The sequence below is a fragment of the Podarcis cretensis genome, assembly GCF_951804945.1.
Source record: "Podarcis cretensis genome assembly, chromosome: 3".
Taxonomy (NCBI): domain Eukaryota; kingdom Metazoa; phylum Chordata; class Lepidosauria; order Squamata; family Lacertidae; genus Podarcis; species Podarcis cretensis.
The window spans coordinates 102,369,065-102,394,587 of record NC_137172.1 but is presented as its reverse complement, the minus strand read 5'-3'; the positions used below and the strand labels follow the sequence as shown (position 1 = coordinate 102,394,587).

The 25,523-nt window shown below is 39.9% G+C and overlaps 1 protein-coding gene and 1 long non-coding RNA gene across 5 annotated transcripts in view; one reads left to right on the top strand and one right to left on the bottom strand.

Moving 5' to 3' along the window:
- The window catches only part of CSMD1 (CUB and Sushi multiple domains 1), a 991,444-nt gene that overhangs the window by 682,442 nt on the left and 283,479 nt on the right, over positions 1-25,523 (top strand). For all 4 annotated transcript variants that reach the window (XM_079969603.1, XM_079969602.1, XM_079969604.1 and 1 more), the window contains 2 exons: positions 6,443-6,567; positions 11,362-11,483. In XM_079969603.1, the coding sequence (XP_079825729.1) occupies positions 6,443-6,567; positions 11,362-11,483 (247 nt within the window). The remainder of the gene's footprint in view (positions 1-6,442; positions 6,568-11,361; positions 11,484-25,523) is intronic.
- On the bottom strand, positions 1,985-5,862 carry LOC307212808. The gene is made up of 3 exons (XR_013837238.1): positions 5,792-5,862; positions 3,634-3,706; positions 1,985-2,228 (listed from the first exon to the last, which is right to left on the bottom strand). It is a non-coding gene; the product is annotated as an uncharacterized lncRNA (long non-coding RNA).

Below are 25,523 nucleotides of genomic sequence, written 5' to 3'. Positions count from 1 at the left end.
CTAAGGCAATGATTTGTTTTCATAAGTTCAAGTAAAGACTCTAGAAAAAAATGCTATTGCACTTGTCAGGAGAATAATGACTGTGACTATTAGGCTGAATTGCAATACATGAGCAGGCACATTATTCAAAGGCTCTCCAAGTCTGGAGAAATATATTTAGTGAATGAAATTGATGGAAAAGGAAGAAAGTTCATTTTAAAGTCAGTCTAACCACTGCTGATTCAGTACTGACAAGTTCTTTGTAAAGGTCTTGTAGTTTAAAATATAATAATGACTTGGACTTGGACGTTTCAGTGCCTTTTTGTCTCTATTGTGATTTTAGCATTTTAACATTTAAAATTAAAGAATGGTTTTCATCTGGTGTCGTTCTCCCCCTTCCCCTTCTCTCTTTTGCCTTGCTCCTGTCACTTTACCTGGGAGATTGCCTCCCCATGGGTTCAAAACTAATAATGCAATTCAAATTTTATGGTGCAGTGACAGCTAAACTGCTACTCAGCCCTTTGCCATTACATATAGTTGTTCACTTTTTCTTTTTAATAGCAATGATATCAATCTAATACCAAGGCTGCAGTCCTATTACACTGAATTCAGTTTGTCAGTTTTTTTAAACAGACAACCTAAATCTCAGCACTATGTATTGTTTTCCATAAAATGTAGGTACATAATTTGTGACAATTCCTTCTTCAAAATCCACCTTGCCTGAGGGATGTCTAAACTTGTAAAGGAATGTGCTCTGCATATATTTAGAAAGTTGGATCCTCCTAACAGAGGGTCCATGTTGTGCTCGGCCCTGAAACTCTTCCCTAACCGGCTTGTGGGCGGGGCTTGCCCTGCTCCAAGCCGGTGGTGCCACAGTTATGGCAATGGCCTTTAGCCAATCAGCAGCGTGGCAAGATTGGGGGTATTTATTTGGCATCACGACGTAGGGACCTCCTTTTGCTTTGCGCTGCCGAACACCTGCTCACCCATTAATTAGGTCATGTTTGGCCTTGCTTTGAACTTTGGTTGGTCACCTGTTTTGGAATGGGGGCCAGGTAGGAATTTTTCCCAATGTGGCAGATTGGCTGTGGCCACTTGGTTTTTGCCTACCTCTTAGCAATCATCACAACTTTGTAAGGTGTGGCGGTTAGGCATTGGTTTAGGGGAAAGTTGGGGAGGGGAGGTGTGGCCATCACCTGCCCCTCCAATGAATAGGGTATTCCGTTAAAGGAATCCAGGGGTCTGGATCTCGTCCGAAGCCCGGAGATGGGCTAGGGCCATGCCAGTACCCCTGGGAACCCCAGGGGTGAGCACTAGTCTATATACATTGAGGGAGCTCCCCCTGCTGGTTGTTTACCCTTCCAAGCTTCCTGCAGGGTGGGGCAGGAGCCAGATATAGTTTGATACTAATGCCTTAATCAATACCAGTCACATTTGTGTATTTTAATAACATTGTGGCCAAAATTTGCCCATTAACATTTAAACTAAATTCTGTCTCCACTGTGTCTTTATTTCCATGGGGAATGGGTTTTGGGGCTCGAAGCACAACACCTTGCTCTATTTCCACCAGTTCATACAATCCAGATTTCAGAGTTGCCTTTCAGTCACTTTCTTTTGGGTTCATGTGTGCGTACATACACACAGCACCACAACCATCACCAGCTAATGCGCACTCACTGTTTTCTCTGTTCCTCACTTGGTAAATCCTTGGAATTTATAAATAATTCACTTTTGCATAACATTTTCTTTGACTATTGGCTGCACAAGAGAGAGTTCCTGAACATGAGCAAACTCACCTGCCATCAAACCCAGAGAATCTTGAAGGTGTTTGGCCCCATCTCCTCTTATAATACATCATATTCCTTAATATCCAACAAGGTAACTCAGTGAGCTCTGCAGGCATTTTTCTGGGAGATTGTTGCTGCTATTTTGCCCCCAAACTAGCTCCTCTAATCATTGTTCCATGTTTTAAAACAAAACAAAACTAGCAACTCTTTGATTCTAGAAAGGAGAGTGAACAAGAGATGGACAACACCTTATGCAGTCTGCACAGCAAATGAAAGCTCCAATTTGTTGGGTTACAAATTATTATGAAAACAGAGCAGATAAGATCAAACGCAACAGCACAGGGTCTACCTTTAAGCTGAATACACTAAAGAGTGAAGTTTATTCATCCCTGCTCCTATAATGTTAACTTTTGTAGCTTGATACTAAAGCAGATTTTCTAATTGCCAGTTGTTGATAATGAGCTGCGGGGGGGGGGGGGATCACTGTTCATTTCACATCATTGTATGAAAGGTCACTGAGAAGTCTTTGTTCTTTGTTTCTGCCCCCAACTCCTTCCTGGGAACATGGGGCCTCTTCAGGTACTGTCTGTCTGTAAACAGCAGTTCTGCTGCTTCTGTGTGCTGATGACTGATGCCTTGAATGAACACCTGTTGCTCTAATTCTTTATTAGTTTTCTAGTCTATAATTCATAGTAATCAACTTTGAGCTCTTTGGTGTAGTATTAGGGATTGCCTACTGCTTCACAAATTGTTGTACTTAAGGGCGCAGAAGAACATAAGCCTTTGAAACAATGAATTTCGGGCAAGGATAAATCCTGTTTGATCTTCAGCATATTCTTACATTTATCAAACTAAGAATTTTTATTATTTGTGTCTATCATATTTTTTTACCCTTAGTTATATCATCCCCTGGTGCTCATAAGAAACAATATAAAGAGCTATCACAAAACTTGCTAATATTGCTTGTTGTGATAGTAATAAAGGATTTGGAACATCATTGTTGTTTTCCATAGGCATACCTGCCCAATTTGTTTATTGCATTTCACAGGCAAGTGTGATACACGTCTGACTAGTGGGGTACGAGAGCTGAAAAAAATCACATCTCGCAACCAGTGCACCCCTTTGGTTTCAGATAGTATATGGGTAGATGAGTCTGAAAAGCACAGGACACAAATTTTCATGGCTATGTTGGCTCATTTACCAGAAGTAATGTATTTAGCATTAACTCTGGAAGTGTATACTCGATTTTGATTAACGAAGCCTCCTGATGTATATTGTGCTCTAGGAGATCTCTGCATCCAACCCATAACTGCTAATGAAAATGGAATATAACAATTTCTTTTTCCTTTTTAAAATTGTTTTAAAAGTTTGTTTTTAAAAGCATTTTGAAAAATAAAAAAGCTTTTGAAGTACAGTCACACCTCGGGATAAATACGCTTCAGGTTGAGGGCTTTCGGGTTGTGCTCCGCGGCGACCCGGAAGTAACGGAGTTCGTTACTTTCGGGTTTCGCCACTCGCGCATGCGCAGACCGTCAAAATGACGTCATGCACAGAAGTGGCGAAACGTGGCACACGCAGACGCGTCTTGTGTTCTGTTCGGGATGCGAACAGGGCTCCGGAACGGATCCTGTTCACATCCCGAGGTACCACTGTATCCTCTTCCCAAACTTCCAAAATATGCCTAAGAACAATTTAGCTTGGAGTTATCATTTACTTCATTCCACAAGGTTGAAAGGGGGGCATTTTTACTGCTCCCTGTTCTCCCAGCACCAGTTGACATTTGAAGGTGTTTCCTTGTCCTTTGAAGGCAGTTCTATGCAGCCAGGGCTATTGCTCGTCTACATTCTTCATTCAAAATGATGCTGACCTGCTTGCTGCGTCATACGGTGCCATACCATTTCACAGTCTTCCCCACTGTGTGAAACAGGCAACTCTTTCCACTGATCCAAAAGGAAAAGTTGAAGAAGTTCAGAAACCTGCTGCTATATTTGGAAAAACATATGCTACTAGAAATATGTCACATTTTTAGGACTTCCGGGTTGGCGCCATCGCCGAATGGTGGACTCCCTCCGAGCTCTGGAGGGAGCCTGCTCGGCAGGGGCTGGGTTCTACCGCGCCAGCGACGCGGGGACCCTCAAAAACCATGGGCGCTGAAACCCATGGGCATGGTGACTCGGCGGGCACCGTTTGCGCCCCCCGGCCCGCGAAGGAGCCTTTTTAAAGGCTGCGGAGCGGGTGACAGGGGGTGGTGGTGCTGTGAGTCCTCCGCTTCCCCTGCCGAGCGAAGCCGCATGCCATTCGACGGAGAGCGCTGACTTCTTCCATTGAAAATTTGGACTTTAAAAGAATAACCCGTGAGTAATTGGAACTTGGATTAAAAAAGGGGAAAAATTCTATTTAAATTCGGAGCGAGCGGGGGAGGTGCAAAAAGGAAGTCAGCCTCCCCCCTGTTGTAGAGGAGCTAAAGCAAAGGATTTGACAACTAAGATCGAGTGTAACCTTTTTTTGATAAAGTTATTAACTTCGCGATGGAAAATTATAAGACTGGGCTGGAGGAGAAAAGTGGAATGTGAATTAAAATGCAACCCCCCCCCCCCGGAAACCCCGGGAGCGATCTGAAAGAGCGCCGGGAGAGGAGAAATAGAGGTTTTGACAGCTGTCAAAGGAGCTGTCAAAGCGGAAGAACAAAAAGAGAACTTTGTTACGAGGACTTTGCTGGTCACATTTGTTACAAATTGGATATAAATTGTTTAAAAACAAGGAATAATAAGTTACTTTGACTGTTGGGTGTGATCGGGAAGGAAACTGAGTTACTATAATCCCTCTAGAGGAGCTGTGGGACACTACAAGTATTGTTGGCATCAAATTTGAATAGGACTTTTTATCGCCTGGGAAACTGCAGAAATGGAACACTATTTTGTCTACAGAGGTCTACACACTAAAGGAGACAATAGATTTATCTATTGAAGAATGGAAGGGACTTGACGTAATGTTTTGTTCCTGAATAACAAAGCCTCTGCAGAGGAATTAGAAGCTTTTTGGAATTAGAACATTTGTGCAGGAGAGCAGGGGGAAAAAAAAAGAGGAGGAGAGAGAACAACAAGAACAATAAGAATAACAAGAACTGGACAAAGTTGGAAGATAGACTCCTTCCAAGATTGAACATGTGAAACCAAAGATGACCAAAAGATGGCAAAGACTAATAAAAAGACGGCAAAGCGGACTGGTGAAGGACTGTGGTTTAGATGTGGGAGCTCCAGGATGACAGTAGACATTGATGGACATTGGGAACGCAACCGGGAAAGGGGGGAGGGAAATTTGGAATCCAAAGGGTGTTAAATTACATTTTTTTCTTTTTTTTATCTTTCTGTTTATCTTAATCTGTATTGCATATTAAAGACGGGAACTCGTGGAAGGGAACAGGTCGATTTTAGGGGATGGGAAAATATTTTTTTTAAAATTGGGCCAATGATAATAATTTTAAAATTTGGGGTAAGAATTTGTTGAATCCATTTGAAAGAATTGGAATACAAGAGGGGGAGGGGAGGGGAAGTCCTGGAAAGATGCCAATGAAAATAAGGTTTTAAATTTGGATGTTTTTCTTTTTCTGTTATATTTGAAAATCTTTAATAAATATTATTAAAAAAAAAAAAGAAATATGTCACATTTTGCTTTTGGAAACAAAATTGTTGGCGTCCCCAACTCTATCAGTGTTCAGAAAAAGCAGAGAAGCAAATGAAGGACTGGGGACCTGTTGCTATAGTGATCTAATGAATATCTAGGCAAAAGACATAGGAGTTCTGCATGTGGGATGCTCAGTGCCCAACACCTGCAGTCTAGTAGGATTTAAGAGTAATGACTTGATGTGAAAGGAGGGTAAATGTAGCCTTGCAGCAGAGATGTGCTGCCCTTTTAATTTAGATTTAAAAATAAAATAAAAAATAAGATTTTTACCCAGTTTCCTTCCACTGCATTTCTTTATTTCATTTATCATTTACGTATTTATCTTTATTTCAAATGTATACCTTTCCAACCCAGCCAGGAGTCTCAGATAAATGTGGATGTAATTGTTACAGTCAAAATGCTTGAAAAAGCAATTCCTTAGAAGATGTTCCCTCTGCGAGTGAAAAGCAGCCACTTTTGCAGCATCAGACAGCACCACATTATTTGTTCAGATTTTTATACAGCAAGGTTTGGCCTGCCAAAGCTCTCCTGGCTATGCAGCTATTTCAAGCTCACAAGCACCTTTCCTAATGCCAGGCAGTGGCAATCCAGCCTACAATCATACTTCACTTTCCATTCATTCTATTGTGCCAATTTAACACTGTGCCAATGTATTTCTCAGGACTTCTGTCTTGAATCATAGGCAATGCTGCCATGAAAAGGATTTCTGCTAATTGGATCAGTATGTTATATCATAGCAATATGTTTACTTCGTGTGTGTCTGTTGCCGTTTTCTTGCCTTCTTTCTTCCGATTTATAAGCAGCCTATATTCCTCCTAGCTGATACTGTTAACAAGCTGGACACTTCCCTTACAAAGTATATCAAACGACAAATGAAATTGGTTGTATGCCTACCAGTGAGTTCAACAATAATGTTTAGTTTGTGTAATGAAGCTTAAGTGTATACTGACCTAAAGCTGAAACTTGTCTGTATTGTTAAATCCTTTCCCCAGGGTCGGTGCTAGTGTTCAGTTCAGCTGTGAAGACAATTATGTGCTCCAAGGTACGAAAAGCATCACTTGTCAAAAGGTGACAGATACGCTGGCTGCTTGGAGTGACCATAGGCCAACATGTCGTGGTGAGTAGTGTTCATTGGAGGGAATAGGGTAGGGCACTGCAATTACTCATGCCAGTTGAAGTGTGTCATAAATTGAATGAATGGTCTTATCCAATCTTGCTCCTCATCTGGGTTCTCTATTATTTTGAACATCCTTTAAGGTTATGGACATGTTTGGTAAAGTATGTAAACTTGAACTGTGAAGGTTTGCAGGGCTGTTCGCCCACAATGTCCTATGTATGGGCCAAAGACACATATGTGATATGCATAATCTTTCCAGACACACTCATTTTGAGCAACAAGGATCATGCACATGTCTGCTCCACGTAGATGTTAAACCAAAGAGGAAGTGATTCTAGTGCCCCTTTCCATATTCAGTATACACTTTGCTAAACAGATCTACAGGCCTTCTGTATGTCATTTGCTGCCTATTTTTTTCAGTTCATCTTTGTTTTGGCTACACTTTTGTACTGCTGGAGCAGATCCCATCAGCCCTAGTGAGTGTGGCCTGTGGCTAAATGAGAATTGCAGTCTAATTCTGGGGCGTGTAGACTGGATTTTGGGAAGTAGGGTGGGAGTACATGTACAATAGGCATCTATTTATATTTAGTGGCAAAGCATGACTAAAGATCTTTCAGAAGAAGAAAAGAGGAAACAGTAAAGAAAGCCCAAATTTCTCGAGCTGCAACAGTTTCTCATGTCCAAGTCTCAAGAAGGTACTAATAATACACTGAGATTGTGTCAAAGACTTTTTGGGTCTAAGCATTTTTAAAAGAATTCTGAGCACAATGTTTAGTTTGACTTTTATTTGTTTGTTTATTTGTTTAAAAGCATTTCTAAACTGCTTAATATTTAAAAGTCTCTTAAGTGTTTTACAAAAAAAAATACAGTATAAAAACAATTAAACAGTAACAGCCTCCCCCCATAAAACAGCATTCTAAGAACAGATTAGAAACAGGAATTCAGTAAGAATGGGGTCTAATCTTATGGGTGAGGAAAAGACCTGCCTTTACAAGACATCTGAAGGAACTGATCGATGATGCTTTATGGAAGGCAGAGAGGAACGGCATTCCAGAGTGCAGTGTCATTGGCAGAAAATTCTATAGGGCTATGAGTAAAAGTTTCCCAGGTGAACTAAGCGATATTACAGGGCTGTATGGGGATAAGCATTCTTTCAGGCAACCTATAACCAAGTTATTCACAGATTTGAACATTGGTAACAAGTTCTTGAATGTGGCTGGGGGACTGACTGACAGCAGTGTGATGCCTTTAATATAGGTGCAAAATACGTACACCTGGTGCTCTCAACAACTTGGCCACAGCATTCTGCACAGCTGTAGCTTCTGGAACACTTTCAAGGAAAACACGATATAGAATGCATTCTATTACTCCAGGTGTGTGGTCACCAACACACCAGCATCCATATATTATCCATATAGTGAGATGCACCATGCAGTTCTTCAGAGGGAAGATCTGTCTTATATCAGTCAGTAATTACTGTGTTTCAGTTCTAAGACAATATTCATAATTACAATTGTTACAATATGCCAAAATTTAAAATTAGTCCATTCTGACTTTCTTTTAGGCTATACTTAAGGGGGGAAATATGTTTCTGCCATGTAAATCACAGATAAGTACTATTTTACAACTTTGATCTTCACTGAAGGATCACTAACACTTTAAGTAATTAGCTGACTTGATCTAATTCATCCTCTTGGTCTTATAAGGAAACAAACTGCAAGGGAGAATGTTGATTCTTGGCTTGAGTTATGCTTTTGATTCTGGCATTTGTGCCAATCTCATTCTAGAGAAGTTAGCCAAAAGCTGCATCAGCTCATTACTTACAGAAATTGAAGCAATATTACTATCTTGCTGTCACCTGAACAAGTGCCACGACTTTGTGTAATTATAGACATGATGCTTTTTCTAATTGAGTATACTTTACAAACAGCACAAAAACATCTATTACAATGCTTCACAGTGTGAGTGGCTGCCAGTTATAAAACTCATGTGAATGAATGAAGCCATGGATAATTTGCCATTTGTTTCGAATTGTCCAATTCATGGATGTTTTAAGAAGCATATGGTGTAGTCCGTTGACAGTGTGCACTGTACAGCACTGATATAGAATGGATAACAATCATGTCAAGTAGTTCTGTACTAACTTTCACACTGTAATCAATGAGGATTAAGTATGGCAACATAATGCTGGTATCCTTTGTTCAAAATGACTGTACAAAATAAATGAGATTTATCAATTGGAAACACATGGATGTAAGATTGCTGTTAATTATAACCTTGCAGTCTCATTTGCATAACTGAGACTCCTCACATTTTTATCACCTCATATTTTCAGTTTATGATAATATATGCATTCACATTTAAATAGATCCCAGCTAGGTATCATATGGGGACGCAGGTGACGCTGTGGTCTAAACCACTGAGCCTAGGGATTGCCGATTGGAAGGTTGGTGGTTTGAATCCCCGTGATGGGGTGAGCTCCCGTTGCTCGGTCCCAGTTCCTGCCAACCTAGTAGTTCAAAAGCACATCAAAGTGCAAGTAGATAAATAGGTACCGCTCTGGTGGGAAGGTAAACGGTGTTTCCGTGCACTGCTCTGATTTGCCAGAAGCAGCTTAGTCATGCTGGCCACATGACCTGGAAAAACTGTATGTGGACAGATGGGGGATTCTAAAATTTTCCACTCCTTGGGCACATTTGAAAAAGATGAAAATTACTGAGGCCCACTCAGTCACAAAATAGTGGTTCAAGGGCACAGCCAGTCAAAAAGTGATGGGCAGAGGTGCAGTTTGGCATGATGAGCTGGTAACCAGTGCCATCATTTTTAATTGAGATCTAATCTCTCTTTGGAAATTGTAAATTCTTTGCTACGGTGATTTCCTTGTGGCAAGGAATTTGTAATTCAGCCTCCCCATTCAAGGCAGAATTCAAGGTGGCTATTTATTATATATCTTCCTCCCCACACCTCCATTTTTTACTCAAGTATTTTTTATTAAGCTGTTGTTTCTCTATCCCTTTCACACAACTCATAGCTTGTTCCTGCAAAACTCCACCTGCAAAATTCCACCTAAACATTAGGAAGAACTTCCAGACAGTAAGAGCTGTTCGACAGTGGAATTTGCTGCCAAGGAGTGTGGTGGAGTCTCCTTCTTTGGAGGTCTTTAAGCAGAGGCTTGACAACCATATGTCAGGAGTGCTCTGATGGTGTTTCCTGCTTTGGACTCGATGGCCCTTGTGGTCTCTTCCAACTCTATGATTCTACCAATTTCTTTTATCTGTCCTTCCTGCTCCTTCTACATTCACTTCTTTCCCCCTATAACAGCTGCCTTCTCATTCCTTCCTCTATGTTTCCATTATGACTAATTACCATGTGGAAAGATCAACCTTTTGTTTCTTCTAATGTCCTTCAATATCTCTAGACCACCCCCACCCCCCCGCTCCTTGGTCTTCTCTGTCTCCCAGTTATCATTACTGTGTACCACTTTATCTACGACCACACAGGCTCAAACACACAAGCCAGCAATTTAGTTCTCAGTGGTGGTGCTTTCTGTTTCACCTCAACTGGTGAAATGGGACATGCCACCTTGTACAGTTTTATTGTATTTATGTCATATTTCTGTAAAACACTTAGAGACTTTTAAATATTAAGCAGTCTAGAAATGCTTATAGATAAATAAAATTAAAATTAAAAGTTGAAGTCAAAAAGAAGAGTAATCTTGTGGTTTTGGAAAAAAGAAATTTGTGCCAATTTCAACATATGGCCAGATTGTTTATCAGTATGTGTGTCCTAAAATTTCTTTTTAGAGGGTTTGAACCTGAACAGAGTGTGATGCAATGTCAGTGTATTGTTAGCACATTCACAAGACTTGGATGTGAGAAACAAAAGCAGCTTGTGAAATTAAGATTTTCTTTCATGTTTACTTTTTTCTTCTGAAAAAAGCACACCAATCAGTTAAGTTTTGCCTCCTAATAATGATATATCCCTATTGTACATGAATCCTCCCTGTCTTTTAGGATACTATTTTATTGTTTTTATGATGTATTTTTGTAAAACACTTAGATAATCTTAAATATTAAGCAGTTTAGAAATGCTTTTAAATAAATGTCTCACCATGTAGAAAAAGACTTGCTCAGTTTGCGTATTTAATTAAAATGTATGTAAGCTTCTAAAATACTCCATATTTATAACCAGGCATAGGTCTCCAAGCAGGGATAATATAAATACATTTGTGTTGTGCTCTATTACATGTTGTCTTTAGATTGTTCTGAAAATGAAGCATCATTGCAACAAAAATATAGCAATGAATGGAGAAGATGTGGAGTATGCGCAACAAGCAAACACACACACACACACACACACACACACCCCAGCCTCACCCAACCAAATGTTCTCAGATGTTCTTGGACTGCATTTCCCATAATCCTTGACCTTTGGCCATGCTGGCTGGGGCTGATGATAGTTGTATCCCGAAACATCTGGCAACCACTATGTTGAGGAAGTTGAAGTACTCATTCATTGTACAAAATCATCCCCATCCCCATCACCTAATAGTTTTGAAAACAAACAAAAATCTGTGTGAAATGCATGCATTTTGCTATCCACTGTTTCAGTGCCACTGGAATCAGTATGAATTTTGCCACTGCTGTCAATGTTATTAAGAGGTACGGTATACCCCTGCACTTGGTAGGTGGTGGCAATCGGTTTTCTTCTTTTAATTTTCTTTGCCAATTTCCCTTGAAATAAATCTCCATGTCTGAAGCTTACCCACTAATTTCATGCTTTTTATGCTTCTAGCTAGAACATGTGGTTCCAACCTCCGTGGACCAAGTGGTATCATCACATCGCCCAATTATCCCGTTCAGTATGAGGACAATGCACATTGTGTGTGGGTTATAACAACACTTGATCCAGGAAAGGTATGCTTCCTCACTTTGCAGGCTTTCGAATGATTACATAGAGTTAATTGAGGCTTGCTTGCTTTTTTAAAAAGAACATTTCTTCTTTTTTTAAAAAAATGCATGCTCTAATTTATTGTCCACTAGTTTTCACTTTGATAAACTACAGCAGTGTAAGTGGCATTTGAACAGTATTGACTGCAAATAACATTACGGGCAGATTGTGTGGGTTTGCTATCAAATCCAATATAATAATAAAATACAGAGGGGGGGTATCTTTATTCATTGTTTTGTTCATTATTTCTGTCTCTTGTGAGGCATGGTAATAATGGAAATTAAAGTTAGTATTTTGTATTTTCCATTCCAGTACTTTTTGGTCCTAATATCAAAATGTATAATGAACTTGAATAATTGGTTTCAACACCCCAAAGTCTAACTGGTTTGCATGCAATAGCAGACATTTTGGTTCATTAAGATGGCTAAAATAATTTAATAATCAGTATTTTTTTATTTTTACTGAGTCCATCTGTAGGAAGCGATTTGTTTTAAGATCATGGTTTTATGATAAATAAGATGGAAGGATCTGAATCCATAAGGGCGGAATATAAATAACTGAAATAAATAAATAATATGTTTGTTAAACTCACATGTGTGACACAATATAAGAGAAAAATTTCTGCAAGATCAAAGTTCTAAAGAGACAAAGGTGATATAATTTCAATTCATAAAATTAGTGTAAGGTTTCCACTGTAATTAAATGTTTTTTTTAAATAATAATTTTCATTTCAAATTGGATCATTGATCAAGTGTGTTGCCAATCAAGGGAGTAGTAAAGTTGTGACAAGGTGGGGAATATAATGTCATGCTCATATGTTTGCTGCTTTTGTAGAATTATTTAGAATATCGGCACTTGTTCTCAGTAAATGTTTTTCATTTTGCTTTATTTCTCAAGTCTGTGGTGTCACAGAGATACGTTTTGGAATGTATGCCTGTCAATCCAAGAAGTTCTCACATGTAGGAAGTAAGGACTAGAAGTGTGGTTTCAAAACTTGTTTCCCCTATAGATCACTTGACAAATTCTGATTAAAAGGCAAAAGTTTTATACGATCTGAAGAGAAGCCAGAGTATGACTTGACAAATTATGAGAATCTCAATGGAATGAATTTTTGTTGTTGTTTTTTCTGCATAACTCACATTTTAATAACTGTAGCAATGCTTCTTGGATGTTCCTTTTCTTGTGAGCAAAGTTCTGTGAAGTTGGGTATAACATTTGCCATATGAAGGCTCAGGTCAAATTCAGGATTCATGCGCCTTCTGTATTTGGATGTATGGTGGTTATCCTTTCCGCAGACCGCACAAATGAACGTTGTGAATAACCAGTAGTTTCAGCAGATCGCAGTTTGCGAACCGTTTAGTAGGCAAAAAAAAGAGGATTGAAACCAATGAAGATGTATCTGTTTGTTTTTTTGCAGAGCATGCAAGTCTACCATGTTTGGCATGCAAGGAATTTGCCGCTTTCCATGTGACTCCAAAATGGAGATCACTCTGCGGGGAGCATATTCTTGTCCCAATGTTTGAAAAACTGTGATGGAAGAGTCATCACCTCTATGCAAGGCACCACTATCCTCTTGTTCCCTCAGTGTGGCCTTTGCCTAGTTGTTCATTTGCAGGACTGAGTAGGGGTTTTTTTAGGGGTTCCCTGATTGGTAGACCCCTCTTTTTTTCACCTATTCCATGCTGTGCATCTTAGGCTGTAATTTGGCTGATTGTGAGCAGTCGCAACCTTGCTACTTTAGCTCCTTTCAGCCCAAGAAGAGTGTGATGTAGACATTATTGACTTCTCTTGAAATTGCAAGATTGGCCATTTTACTGTAATATACTGACTCAAATCTTAAAGTATGCACTTACCTCCATTGTAAAAAGTGAGTGTAGGATTGCATCCTTCTTAAGCATAAGCCTGTAGAGAAACATGGACAGCATGGGTTGGACTCGATGGCCCTTGTGGTCTCTTCCAACTCTATGATTCTATGATGCTATGTCATACATGCATTTTCAAATGTGAGGATTTCAGGCTACTGTAAGGAATATAGGTAACCATAATAGTTTATAGTATCAGTTGGTTGCTTAGAACAGTGACTTTCAATCTTCAGAAAACCATATCTATGACTTTGGCTGTGGGTGGCAAGACATGTGTACAGGAAATCACAGGTGTGCTGAGGGGCACCTGTAAAGTGAGGGATGGTTCCAACCCATGTCAATGCTGACTGGCTAGAGGTGCATTACAACTTGGACATCCCTTCAGGCTGTTGGACATACCTCAATGAATGCCAACTGATCGGGTGGAGCTGCCCCCTTGGCTCCTCTTCAGGATCAGGCAATGGAGGAGTAAGCTCAGTCAACTGGCTGCCAGGTAGATCTGCCCTTTCACAGCCATTTGGCAGTTTGTTAGTTGGCTTAATTTGCACTGCCTACACTATTAAGCAGCTCTTTCTCTGCCTCTTGCAGATTTGTTATTAATCAAGCTATGACCCTTTAAGCCCATTCTGGTTGTCACACATGTTTACTGCAGTAGGGAAAGGGCAATCCGTTTATCGCTGCATTGTATGGCTTTTAGCATTACCTTTGTCTCTTGCAATACATTTCCCCATCTCAGTTTTACCCATATCCTGGTTAATTCCTCTGTTTGTTTTGCAAGCTTCCGTCATTCATCTTTCCCAGCGCTCTACTTTCTTAGTAAAATGGGAAATCTGCTGTACTTTGTTGAGATGAGAAACCTATTTCAAAAATAGTCCCTAGCGTGCTGCAAGTGTATCAAGTTGAAAAGGGGAACAAAAAATCTAATAAAAATTGGCAGTTTCATAACATGAAAGACAACTTGATTCACTTCTGAATGAGGTTAGAGGACTATTATCTTTTCATTGTCCTTGAAGTACCATTCCTGTATATTTGGTAGAAGGTTTGCTGGATCAGGCACTGTGAGCCTGGGCCATCAGGGCATGGGGTGTGCAAAGGAAAAAAGAATGACAAGACCAATAGCATGGGATCAAATGGCCACAACTTTATTGATTACAGATGTCAGTAGGATTTGGCATAGGCATTGGATGTGTATCCTGAATCACCCAACCTGTCTGCTGGGTGATTATTCCTTTATGGTTGATCCTAGGTTTTAGGATTGCCGTACGATGCAAATCAGGGACGCAGGTGGTGCTGTGGGTTAAACCACAGAGCCTAGGACTTGCCAATCAGAAGGTCGTGGTTCGAATCCTCGTGACAGGGTGAGCTCCTGTTGCTCGGTCCCTGCTCCTGCCAACCTAGCAGTTTGAATGCATGTCAAAGTGCAAGTAGATAAATAGGTACCGCTCCGGCGGGAAGGTAAACGGCGTTTCTGTGCGCTGCTCCGGTTCACCAGAAGCAGCTTAGTCATGCTGGCCACATGACCCAGAAGCTGTATGCCGGCTCCCTTGGCCAATAAAGTGAGATGAGCGCCGTAACCCCAGAGTCGGCCACAACTGGATCTAACGGTCAGGGGTCCCTTTACCTTTATGATGCAAATCAATTCTAGGTAATCCCTCCAGGACACCATATTGGGAAGTTTTATGGCCCAAAATAACTTCCCATAAAATGCCCGTCTGGGCATTGGACAGAATACATCCCCCTCAACCCCTTTAACAAGGGATCCTGAAAAACTGACCAATGTACTAGAGGTACTACTCTGAGCCACCCCCTTTTTCAGACTGAGAGTCCAACCCAGTGCCCTTTTCTGCCAATAAGTTGTGACAATTGCTATGAGGTTGGCAAAACCAATTTGTCTGCAGATAAAACTCCTTCCTGGCCTCGAATACAGTGACCAAATACTTCCATAGCAAGGTCTATCACACGTCTCACCCATTTCCATTCAAAATGGCAAAACTTTTGGGTGGGTGGGGGGACAAACTTCCAATGTGTTAACTACACTGCTGAGTGTGAGTGGATACCTTACACTCAGCTTCAAAGCATATTTCCAAGACTACACTTGCCTTCAGAGTGATAGAAAACTGTGTCCTGCCTCCCACCATTTCTCAATCTAAAGCAGTATTCAACATCTAATTCTGGGGTATTAGAGATACTGTTTCAGTTTTTCATATAATTTTGCAGAGACCCTACTGTCTTTATTAAATCCAATAAAACTATGTGGTTCAAGTGTAAAAATGAAGGAACATGAAATCTGCCCCCCCCCCAAAGATAACGCCCTCTTGGAGAAAATAAATTCCTCAAAGGTCATGGGGGGGAACTATGTTTACATAATTTTCAAAAAAGCATTTAGTAAGATTACCTTGCATTACAAGATTGGGAAAAAGGAATGAATATTCAGAAACCTGGCATCAATTGGGCTTTATCCTGAATGGCCATCTTGTGTTCTTACTCATACACAAATCAGCAGAGCCAACTAGGATTTCTCTTCTGTGCTTCATTAAACATCTGCTACCTTTTCCAAAGGCATTATCTTTTTCCGTTTAACTGTAATGAGCTTTTCAAGTTTGTTCTCTACCTGTTTAGAAGTATTTCCTTTTAATGCTCTGCTTATTTTGAAGGCTTGCTACCTTACCTTGGGGCCTAATGTATCTGCTGATCACAACCCTACTGAGCTGTTTCTTGAGAGTTCTGCTGCTCACAAATAGTTTCTTTGCAATGGTGTTTATTTCCTGATGGCTTCATCTAGGCCATGCTGCAGGTGTTTTAATTTGTAGCTGATTCCTAAGCTAGTTTAGCCTTCACTCCTTTGTGTTTTGTTTCTCGCTTTTTAATATTTGCCATCTTTGGATAATTTCCAGAAGCCCAACTTCATTTGTCGCTACTCTTTTTTTTTGCTCAGTATTTGTGCTATACTTCCAGTTTACTTCAAACACATTCTTCTGTCCCCTACTGTTTTGGTTCCCTCTTCCTACTCTAACTGAAGGAGTCCTGCTGCTTTCACTATTCCATGCAAACTTTACTAACCACTGGGACTCTACTTTTCAGTCCATAGGAGGGCCAGGTGTGGTGTCATTTCTGGCAGTGATTCTGAGTGTAGCACATTACTCTCCTGACTGGTTAGAGACTATAGGATTGTTGCAGCTGCTGTGGGATAGAGTGATTCTTGGCTTAATGATCTGTTAAATAAAGGTGTGCCCTATTTGCAGCGTTGCCTGAAATCTTTGCCTGCTGTAGCATAAACCATGTATGCCAAGCAAATTCTGGGGCTTCTAACAAAAGTTTATGTGTTACTCCTGCAAATAGAAAACAGTTCACTTGCTGTTCCTATAAAGCAAAATAAGGCCTGCAAGCCACATTCTGTCACACATCAACACCTCAAGAAGTCTCAGACTGAGGGCCCTGGTTCAGTTCCCGAAACTGGTATGTAGAGCACAACCCATATTTGTCACTGCACAACAGGTCTGACTGGAAGAGATTGGAAATTTGTTTTACCATCCTTGTTTTAGCAACAGTTAGTGGTGCTTCACACACCAAACTGGAGGTTTAAGTATGTTGTTTGAATGGATTTATGAAGTTTTACATGTGACAATTGTGGAAAAACAAAACAGGGAATAATAGTGGATTGCAAGCTCAGTCATATGATAATATTGTAAATATGGGCTGAGCTGTGACCTGGCTCTATGATGAGGCTATCATATTACCTCTCTCTACAGTGGACAGATCTACTCAAGCTACAGTTACATAAGCTCTGTACAGATCCCCTTAGCCATGTTGTCATGACTTCCTCATATACATATATGCAGCAAGTTACACTTTAGTCAGATCAGCAGATGTCTTATTCACAGGTTTCATTCTAGTTCCTAGTCAGGAATGGCTTTCTTACGATAGTTTGGTAACATGTGAATTGGCTTTTGGAAAGCCACCTTTGAGGATGACTTAAGCATCTTCATTAGAAGAGTGTAATAATACAGACAAGTACTGTGTGTGTGTGTGTGTGTGTGTGTGTGTGCGCGCGCGCGCGCAGACATAGTCCAATGAAGTAATGGATGGAATACTGTCAGTAGGCCTGAAAGATACACAAACAGCAAACACACAAATATGTATATGGAAAATTTAAAGATATGAGGCCTCTCACCATGAATTTCTTGCTTAACCCATTTCTGTGAATTGTTAATCAGCTGTTTTTTTTAGCTATCAATACTTTAACACAGGCTTCCTCAACCTCGGCCCTCTAAATGTTTTTGGCCTACAACTCCCATGATCCCTAGCTAGCAGGACCAGTGGTCAGGGATGCTGGGAACTGTAGTTCCAAAACATCTGGAGGGCTGAGGTTGAGGAAGTCTGCTTTAACAAATGGGGTGTGTCCAAAAGATTTTGGCTAGGGAGTTGCATGTCCCAATTTTCCAAAGTCAACTTTATGTTTTTTTTTAATGTATTTTCAGGTTGTTGACTTATTTTAAGCCACACTGAGACATCCCTTTGGGTCAGAAAGGCAGAATAAATTTAAAAATAAATACAGTTATAAACAAGTGGATCTAATAATAATAATAATAAATTTTATTTATATCCCGCCCTCTCCAGCCGAAGCTGGGCTCAGGGCAGCTAACAACAATAAAACAGTACAACAGTACAACACAACACTCTAAAATCATTCATTATAAAATTAATTCAAAACAAACCACTAGAATAGCATACAGGGCTGGTGGGAAGCTGATGATATCCTGCCCTTCCTCCTGGGACCTCAGCCCCTCCAAACGTCTAAGGGTTGAGCACCCTGTTGAATGGAGCGAGCTGTTCTGCAGAGGACTGAGAGGGAAGGGGAATGCCCCCAAATCAAGTAGAGGCAACTACTGTGAGCTCCCTTCCATACACCTTAAAGCAGCTCATGAGGACTGACTATGCATATTGGGCCTGGAATGTTGGCTAACTGTTCCTGGGTTGGCAGTAAATAGGATTGGGGAACATGGAGTGGGCAGAGGCAAAGAATAAGGAGGGGTTGTTTGCTGGCAACCTGAACAGGAGCGCTCCACGCTGCAGGTACCACTTGGGCTGAATGCTGACAATCCCAGCAATCTCAGAATGCACATTATATGTAGCATAAACAAGTGGATACTGGCAACCGTATTTATACGCCTGTGACAATTTTTGGCAGCATATCTGAATTTTATGACATACACAGAATTCACTTGGGATTATCTGAATTCACCAAATTTCAGCATCCACTGTAGCATAGCTAGCAGTGGAACTTGGTAGTATAACTTTCTTTTTTTAAAAAAGGAAAAAAAGAGTATCCCCCCTCTCCTTAAATAAGTTTATTATAAATTATATCAGTACCAACATTTTAAAAAGAGTTTGTGATATCAGATGAATCTGTGTGCATTTGCACTGAAAATGTTTCGTTCTGTGAAGCAGCTTTTCGCCTCTGGTATCAGAAGTACCTTGGAGATATATTTTATTTTAGGTATTTGTCTTGCACACAGCAAAAACAGAAGAAAATGTGTGCCAAGTCATATTCTCTGTGTCTATATTAATGTAAGGATTTCCATAACTCATGCATATTCACCTCTGACTATGGGCAAAGATTTGTTTTCAGTCAGTTTAAATTACCGTAGTTGGGATAATCGGTTTCAGTTTTTCTTCAGGATACTGTCTGCACTCTGATAAACAGTACTCTGATTATGTTAATCTTTCCTACTGTTTATTTTAGGTCATATGATAATGCAACAATCAAGGGAAATTTGTGTACATTTAGTTCTTAATAATATTAGTAATGATGATAGCAATATTGTGTATTGATTGTGGAGAGCTGTCAGGCTTCAAATAAAAACAAAACATTGTTAGCCTCAATAATATTGAACAGAAAAGGAAAAACAAGTATCAAAATAGATCAAAGACAATTTTTTTTTTAAAAAAACCCTGATAGTAAAATAACTCATAACTCATTAAGGGGTCACAAATTTTTGGTGATGCTTTCTGCCTTTGGTGGCAAGGGGCAATTTTGCCTCACTCCTAAGAATAGGGCAACTAATATGTGGCACTGCAGACATTGTTGGGTCCAGCTCCCATCAGCTTCAGCCAATATGGCCAATGGTCAGTGCTCATTCCCAGCACATGGAGGTAAATAGGGCGCATGGACCATTCGATAGAGCATGAGTTCTCTTGAATCCTTTCATATATTTATGCAGACTGTGGGCAGAGTCGATTTTCAATATATAATCAGTGGAAGTTTGTTTATTTTAAAAGCAACTAAAACCCTCCATGCCTATGACAGGTAATGACACCCATGCTCAAGTATTGAAATGAAAAAAAAAGATGCCACCCACATACATTTATATGAAACCTAGTTTCTTTTGCATTGTTTACATGCAAAGCAAACAATTTTGTGCCTAGTAGAGAGCCTTGGGGCAGGCCATCTGTCTCTTTCTGATTCTGCCACTCGCATGCAGTCTGAAACTGCCATTGCATCGCCCGGGTTTCAGAATGTTAGCAGCCTAGCATGACATGATTTTAGACAGGCTTCATAAGAGACCAAGATGCCAGATAGTTTCACACATCGGTGCCAAGTCGAAACAGGTTAGCTGCAGATGTTAAGGATTTCTTTCTCCTTTCCCCCCTCCTGCCATCCATTTGAGGAAATTCTTACTGAAAAGTGAAATTATGTATTGGAGAATCCAGTTCCGTGCATTCCATGCCCTGGAAATGGATTATTATGCCTTGAGAGGGGGTGAAGGGGGGGGGGGATATGACTAGTAGAACAGCCTTCACTACCCTGGTACCCTCCAGATGTTATGGATTACCACTCCCATCAGCCTGGCTGGAGTAGAATATAATAAAACATTTAAAAAAAACAACAACTTTGTACCTTTTATTTGTACTTTTGTACCTTTACATTTTATGGCCAGTAACTCCCTGGGTTTCTTAGTATCTGTTGGTTCATAGAGGACAGCTTAGACTGCTATGGGGAAGTATTATACAGACATCTGCAGCTTCCTCAGCCGTGTGTGTGTGTGTGTGTGTGTGTGTTATTTATTGACCTTATATCCCACTCTTCCAGTGATCTTGGGGCTGCCAGGAGACTGGCACTAAACAAGACTAATGCTTCTTGGTATACACACGAGTTCTTTTTGCAAAAGTGGCATCTAGATTTCTGACCACATTTTAACACTGATGCCAGAGCAGTAACAGGAAGCAGAAGCAGTTGATAGAATTGACACCAGGAGTATCCAATATGGTACCCTTATATCAGGTGTCATTGGACTACAGTTTCCATCATTATATAAACGTGAGTCCCACTGCTCAGAGAGACTTAGTTCTAACATGCAAAGGATCAGACTGCAAAATAGCCATTTGTTGTTGACAATATAAGGTTCACACTAAATTAATTGAGCTTATTTCCCTTTGAAACCAAACCAGCTTAGCCTGGATGCAAACTGTAATTGAACAACAGCAGCACTCTTCACATGGCAATTCAGTGTACAACCTATGAAGGAAGAATGACAATGTGTCTGTTGGTGCCATCCTCAATCTTCCCATGTGTAACTGATTTGAACCACAGAACATGCATATGGTCAAGCTGCGCCTACAAGCTCTACCCTGCAAAAATGGCTACAGATTGAATAGACACTTGTCCACAGGCTTTGTGCAGAATATCCGCAGTTGAAACACAGGGGATAGATCCAGCAGATAGTCTCATAACCCTCTCCATGTGTGCTGATTGCACATAAATTGTTGTGTGAAAGGGGCTGGTAACAGTAACACTATTTGCATGGGGGGGGGGAATAAAAATTGAAAGTACGCCTTTGAATTTGCAAGTACAGTAATGTAGTTGCTTAATTGTACTCATTGATTGATTTTTGTTACATTCATTAAAAAAATTCAACAGTATGGTAAGCAGAGCACATTCTGCTTGATCTATTGATATACTTGCACTTCAACTGTGCTCCTTTGGGTTTTTTCTAGATGCCATAAGATCACAATCAAATTTAGTTTTGTTAGCAATAATTATTATATATATACGTCATCTTTGATTGTTTCTGTAGTCCCCCCACTGTTGATTGAAATGAGAACTGTTATTAAGTTACACCTACAGACAGAAAGAGGGAAGTCTAGTCTATTAATTGTATTTGTGTAATGAATACATAGTTCTGCATGGTGCCGTTTCAAAATCAGATTAATGATATGGCAGTTTGGACCAGCTTAAGCCAGAAATATCTGCTCCATATACAGAGGAAAATGGATGGTGATGATGTCATCAGTTTACTAGAGGAAAGGGCACCAAACATTTTCATAGTGCTACATGGCACTTAAAATCATAGAATCATATTATTGTAGAGTTGGAAGGGACTCCAATGGTCATCTAGTCCAAACCCTTGCAATATTATTTCTTTTCTTTTTCCCCCTCTGGGGAATATGTTAATGCATTTCACCATATGCATCATTCAATAACAGACTGATCCCAGGGCAGAGATGCTTTGCGCTCATTTATTCCCATGCAATGGGGGGGGGCAAGAAGTGAGACACACTGGACTCAGCTATATTAGCAAAGAAAAAGTGATTTATATGTGTTGTTTATGCATTCTAACACTGTGACACCAGATGGCGCTGTGGAGTTCCATTTTTGCCAACCCGATTTCTCGTACAAAGTTTGCAACGCATTTAACTGAAACGTTTCTTTGATGTGTCTAGATCCAGCCACTGTGTAACACGGGCCTTGTTAGAATGTAGTTTTAGGATATAATACAATGTAGGCAATCTTCTCTGGTGAGGTTGTTCCAAAGCAGAGATCCAACGTTACCAAAAAGGTAATCTTTATCACCCATCTCATTTCATTTGGTGAGGTCACCCTTAGCAGCAGTGCTAAAGATATTATTTGTGTTCAGACAGGCATATTGTAGGAGTAAGTGATCTTTCAAACAGCATAGTGCTAAGCTCTTTGGGTCTTCATAGTTTACAACCGGTACTCTAAATTGATCCTGGAAATGGACTAGGCAGAACTAACCCATAAAAAGCACAGTGGTTGGGTTGTTGTTGTTTAGTCGTTTAGTCGTGTCCGACTCTTCGTGACCCCATGGACCAGAGCACGCCAGGCACTCCTGTCTTCCACTGCCTCCCGCAGTTTCGTCAGACTCATGCTGGTAGCTTCGAGAACACTGTATTGGAGCCTCAGCTTCAGGATCTGTCCTTCCAATGAGCACTCAGGGCTGATAGGTTGGGTTAGAGTCAGACATTATTTAAGCACTGTCCTAGAGAACTTTGTTCTGTATTTCTCCCCTTTGAATTTCTTGTAAACAATGCACATTATTGTATGTCAAAAAATGTATACAAAATATTGGATAAGATTATCATGATTGTATTCAGTTTCTCAAAGTAGCCATGCTAAGGCTCAAGTGTGGAGAGAATAGCTGTTAAGGGTTTCTTAGTGAAAACATACTCTGTGTGGGTTCACAAATGCCCTCTTTTCCCTTGCTATAAATTCAGCTATTCTGTGGTACAGCCTAATCACTGAAAAATTAAATGGCTTCTGATGCTGAACTCTAGTGCAAATTAAGTACTGAATAATTCTGATCCTATTTTTATGTTATAATTCTCTTACCATTATGTTTTCTTAAATGGATACCCTTTCACTAGGTGTGTTCAAATCCTTGAATCAGATCAAATACATGCCTGCTATAGCACAAGTATCCTCAGTCATTTTCTCTCCTGTTATTAACTTTTACATGGAGTATAAAACATCTCAATTTAGCTCTCTGTTCTGGAGTTGTTCTAAGGTTTTATCTCTAGAAGATGCTAAATTGCTAAGCAGAAGACTCAATTAGAATATTTTTTTGTTTCCAAATACTTATTAACATGACATCTGGTATAGTTTTAACTAGAAGAAATGTTATGCTAAACAGCATCAGGACCTATTCTGAATACAAGGCTTTGGGAAAATTTAAATATTTTTGGTTGAAATACACAGCTGTGGTAACTGTGAAAAATTTACTGTCCACTTCTATACCCTGTTCATTTCCAGTTACACTACAGTTTTACCTTTCCACTCCTCTAGTGATGCTTTGCACTTAATTTTCTTTCAGGTATCCTCAAATCTGCCACTGTGCATGAAACATACAATTCACATCGCTATCCCTATTCTCTAAAGCCACTTGTTCTGCTGTGCATTAGAAAACTGGCAGGCAATAATGGCCAGCAGATAATTCTAAGAAGGAAGGTGGGGAGCAAAGGGTAACATTTAGAACACAACATCAATAATAATAATAATAATAATAATAATAATAATAATAATAATTTTTTTAAGCACAGCATTGCAAGAATTCTGCAAATTTGGCATCAATGTGGAAACAAACAACCCCCCCCCCCAATGATTTACACCAGAAATTATTGGCAGAAATTATTGTTTAATGAATTATCTTGGGTACATTGTTAAAACCGTATTTTTCCATCTATAAGACACCCCCATGTATAAGATGCCCCCTATTTTGGGGGACTCAGATTTAAGAAAGTGGGGGGAGATGGCCCCGTATATAAGCCCCCTAATTTTTGACATTATTTTTAAGGGGAAAACCTAGTCTTATACTCGGAAAAATACGGCAAATAAACAAACATTTGTTTAAAAGTGAAAAGACATTTGGGAACAAGCAAGACATGGTCACATCACAGCAAGAGGGCAGTCATAAGACTGAAGAGAATAAACATTGGCACTGCCACCTGGGAATAAAATAAAAGGGGGAATATGTGTTTTGGAAGTTACCATAATGATTATGTCTGAAATGGTAATATGGTTCTTTGAACAGGGAGCCATTCTGTTGGCTTAACAGCCAGGAAAGTGCAAAACCCAAAATATACTCCGTCTGAGAGGGGCAGATTAGGTAGTTTTTAGTAGGAATTCACAAAGAGTGACTTCCTCAGGTTGCCCTAGTTCCAGCCACCTTTAATCAAGGAAACTGGAAAGAAACCATAGTAAGGGCAAAAAGCAAGCATTTGGAATGATCATTTGAATGACTCCCATTTGCCTGAGGGGGAAAAAGTAAGGGAATAGGCCAGAGGAAAAGAAAACTTCCCTGAAAATAAAATAACAAGCATACCTAGGAGAAAGGATGTTACATCCCTCTGCTGTGAAGCTATTGATGTAAGGGGTCACTGAAAACTGATCACTCAGCTGAAGCCGTTCTGTCCATTTAACCACTTCATTCTGCTGTTTATATAGACCAGGTCTTAAAAGTCTCAGAATCATACTCTGTAAGTACAGCAGTGACTGAAATGAAGTTCACAGCAGCTAATGCAATGCATGAGCAACATTGCGCGGGTCAAGGAGGCCTATATAAGTCTCAAAATGAATAACTATAAGCTGTTGATAAGCACGGAGAGCAACATATTGCTGTAGGTTTTCTAACACAGGCTGCTTTAGGTAAATGTTAGTCCTATCCAGTTACGGTGTCAGAAACACATTAAGTAGAATAATGTGTTCATTCTCAGCCAATCTGTCTCTGACAGATGTAGATAAATTGCAGTGGTGCCATTAATTAGCAATAATGACTAGGTAGTTGAGCAGATTTAATCCTGAAAAAGATTTGGTTGTAAAAACAAAGTGATATAAAACTAAAGAGCAGATCAAGTATCGTCCCATTCCACAAGACAATACTGAGCAGGGCTCATTCAAGTTTCCATTGTTTCTCGCTCTCTCAAGCCTGAACTACATTCAGATGTGGGATTTATTGCCATACTTCTGTCCCAATTTACAACATTCCCTTTGCACTACAGTGTCTGTTGCATTATGGAACTGTGGCTTTTTCATCACTATACCTCCAGGCCACTCTAAATTTTAAATGGTGGGGGGAAATGGTATACTGTTATACCATTGCAAATTTTGTAAATGCAGAACTCCTGTGATTGTCCAACTTAATGGGGTTGCTAGCAGATTTTTTTCTTCTGGAAACAACGAACTAGGTTCCACTAGATTTCCAGAAGTGGCTTTTATGCCATGTGAATTGTTGACAATGGAATACTAGATTGCTGTTACTGGGTATAGAAAATTTATTAATTTTTTGTTTAAAGTTATGGATTATTTTTATTGAAATGTTTTTAAATACCGTTTGCATATGACCTTGAATA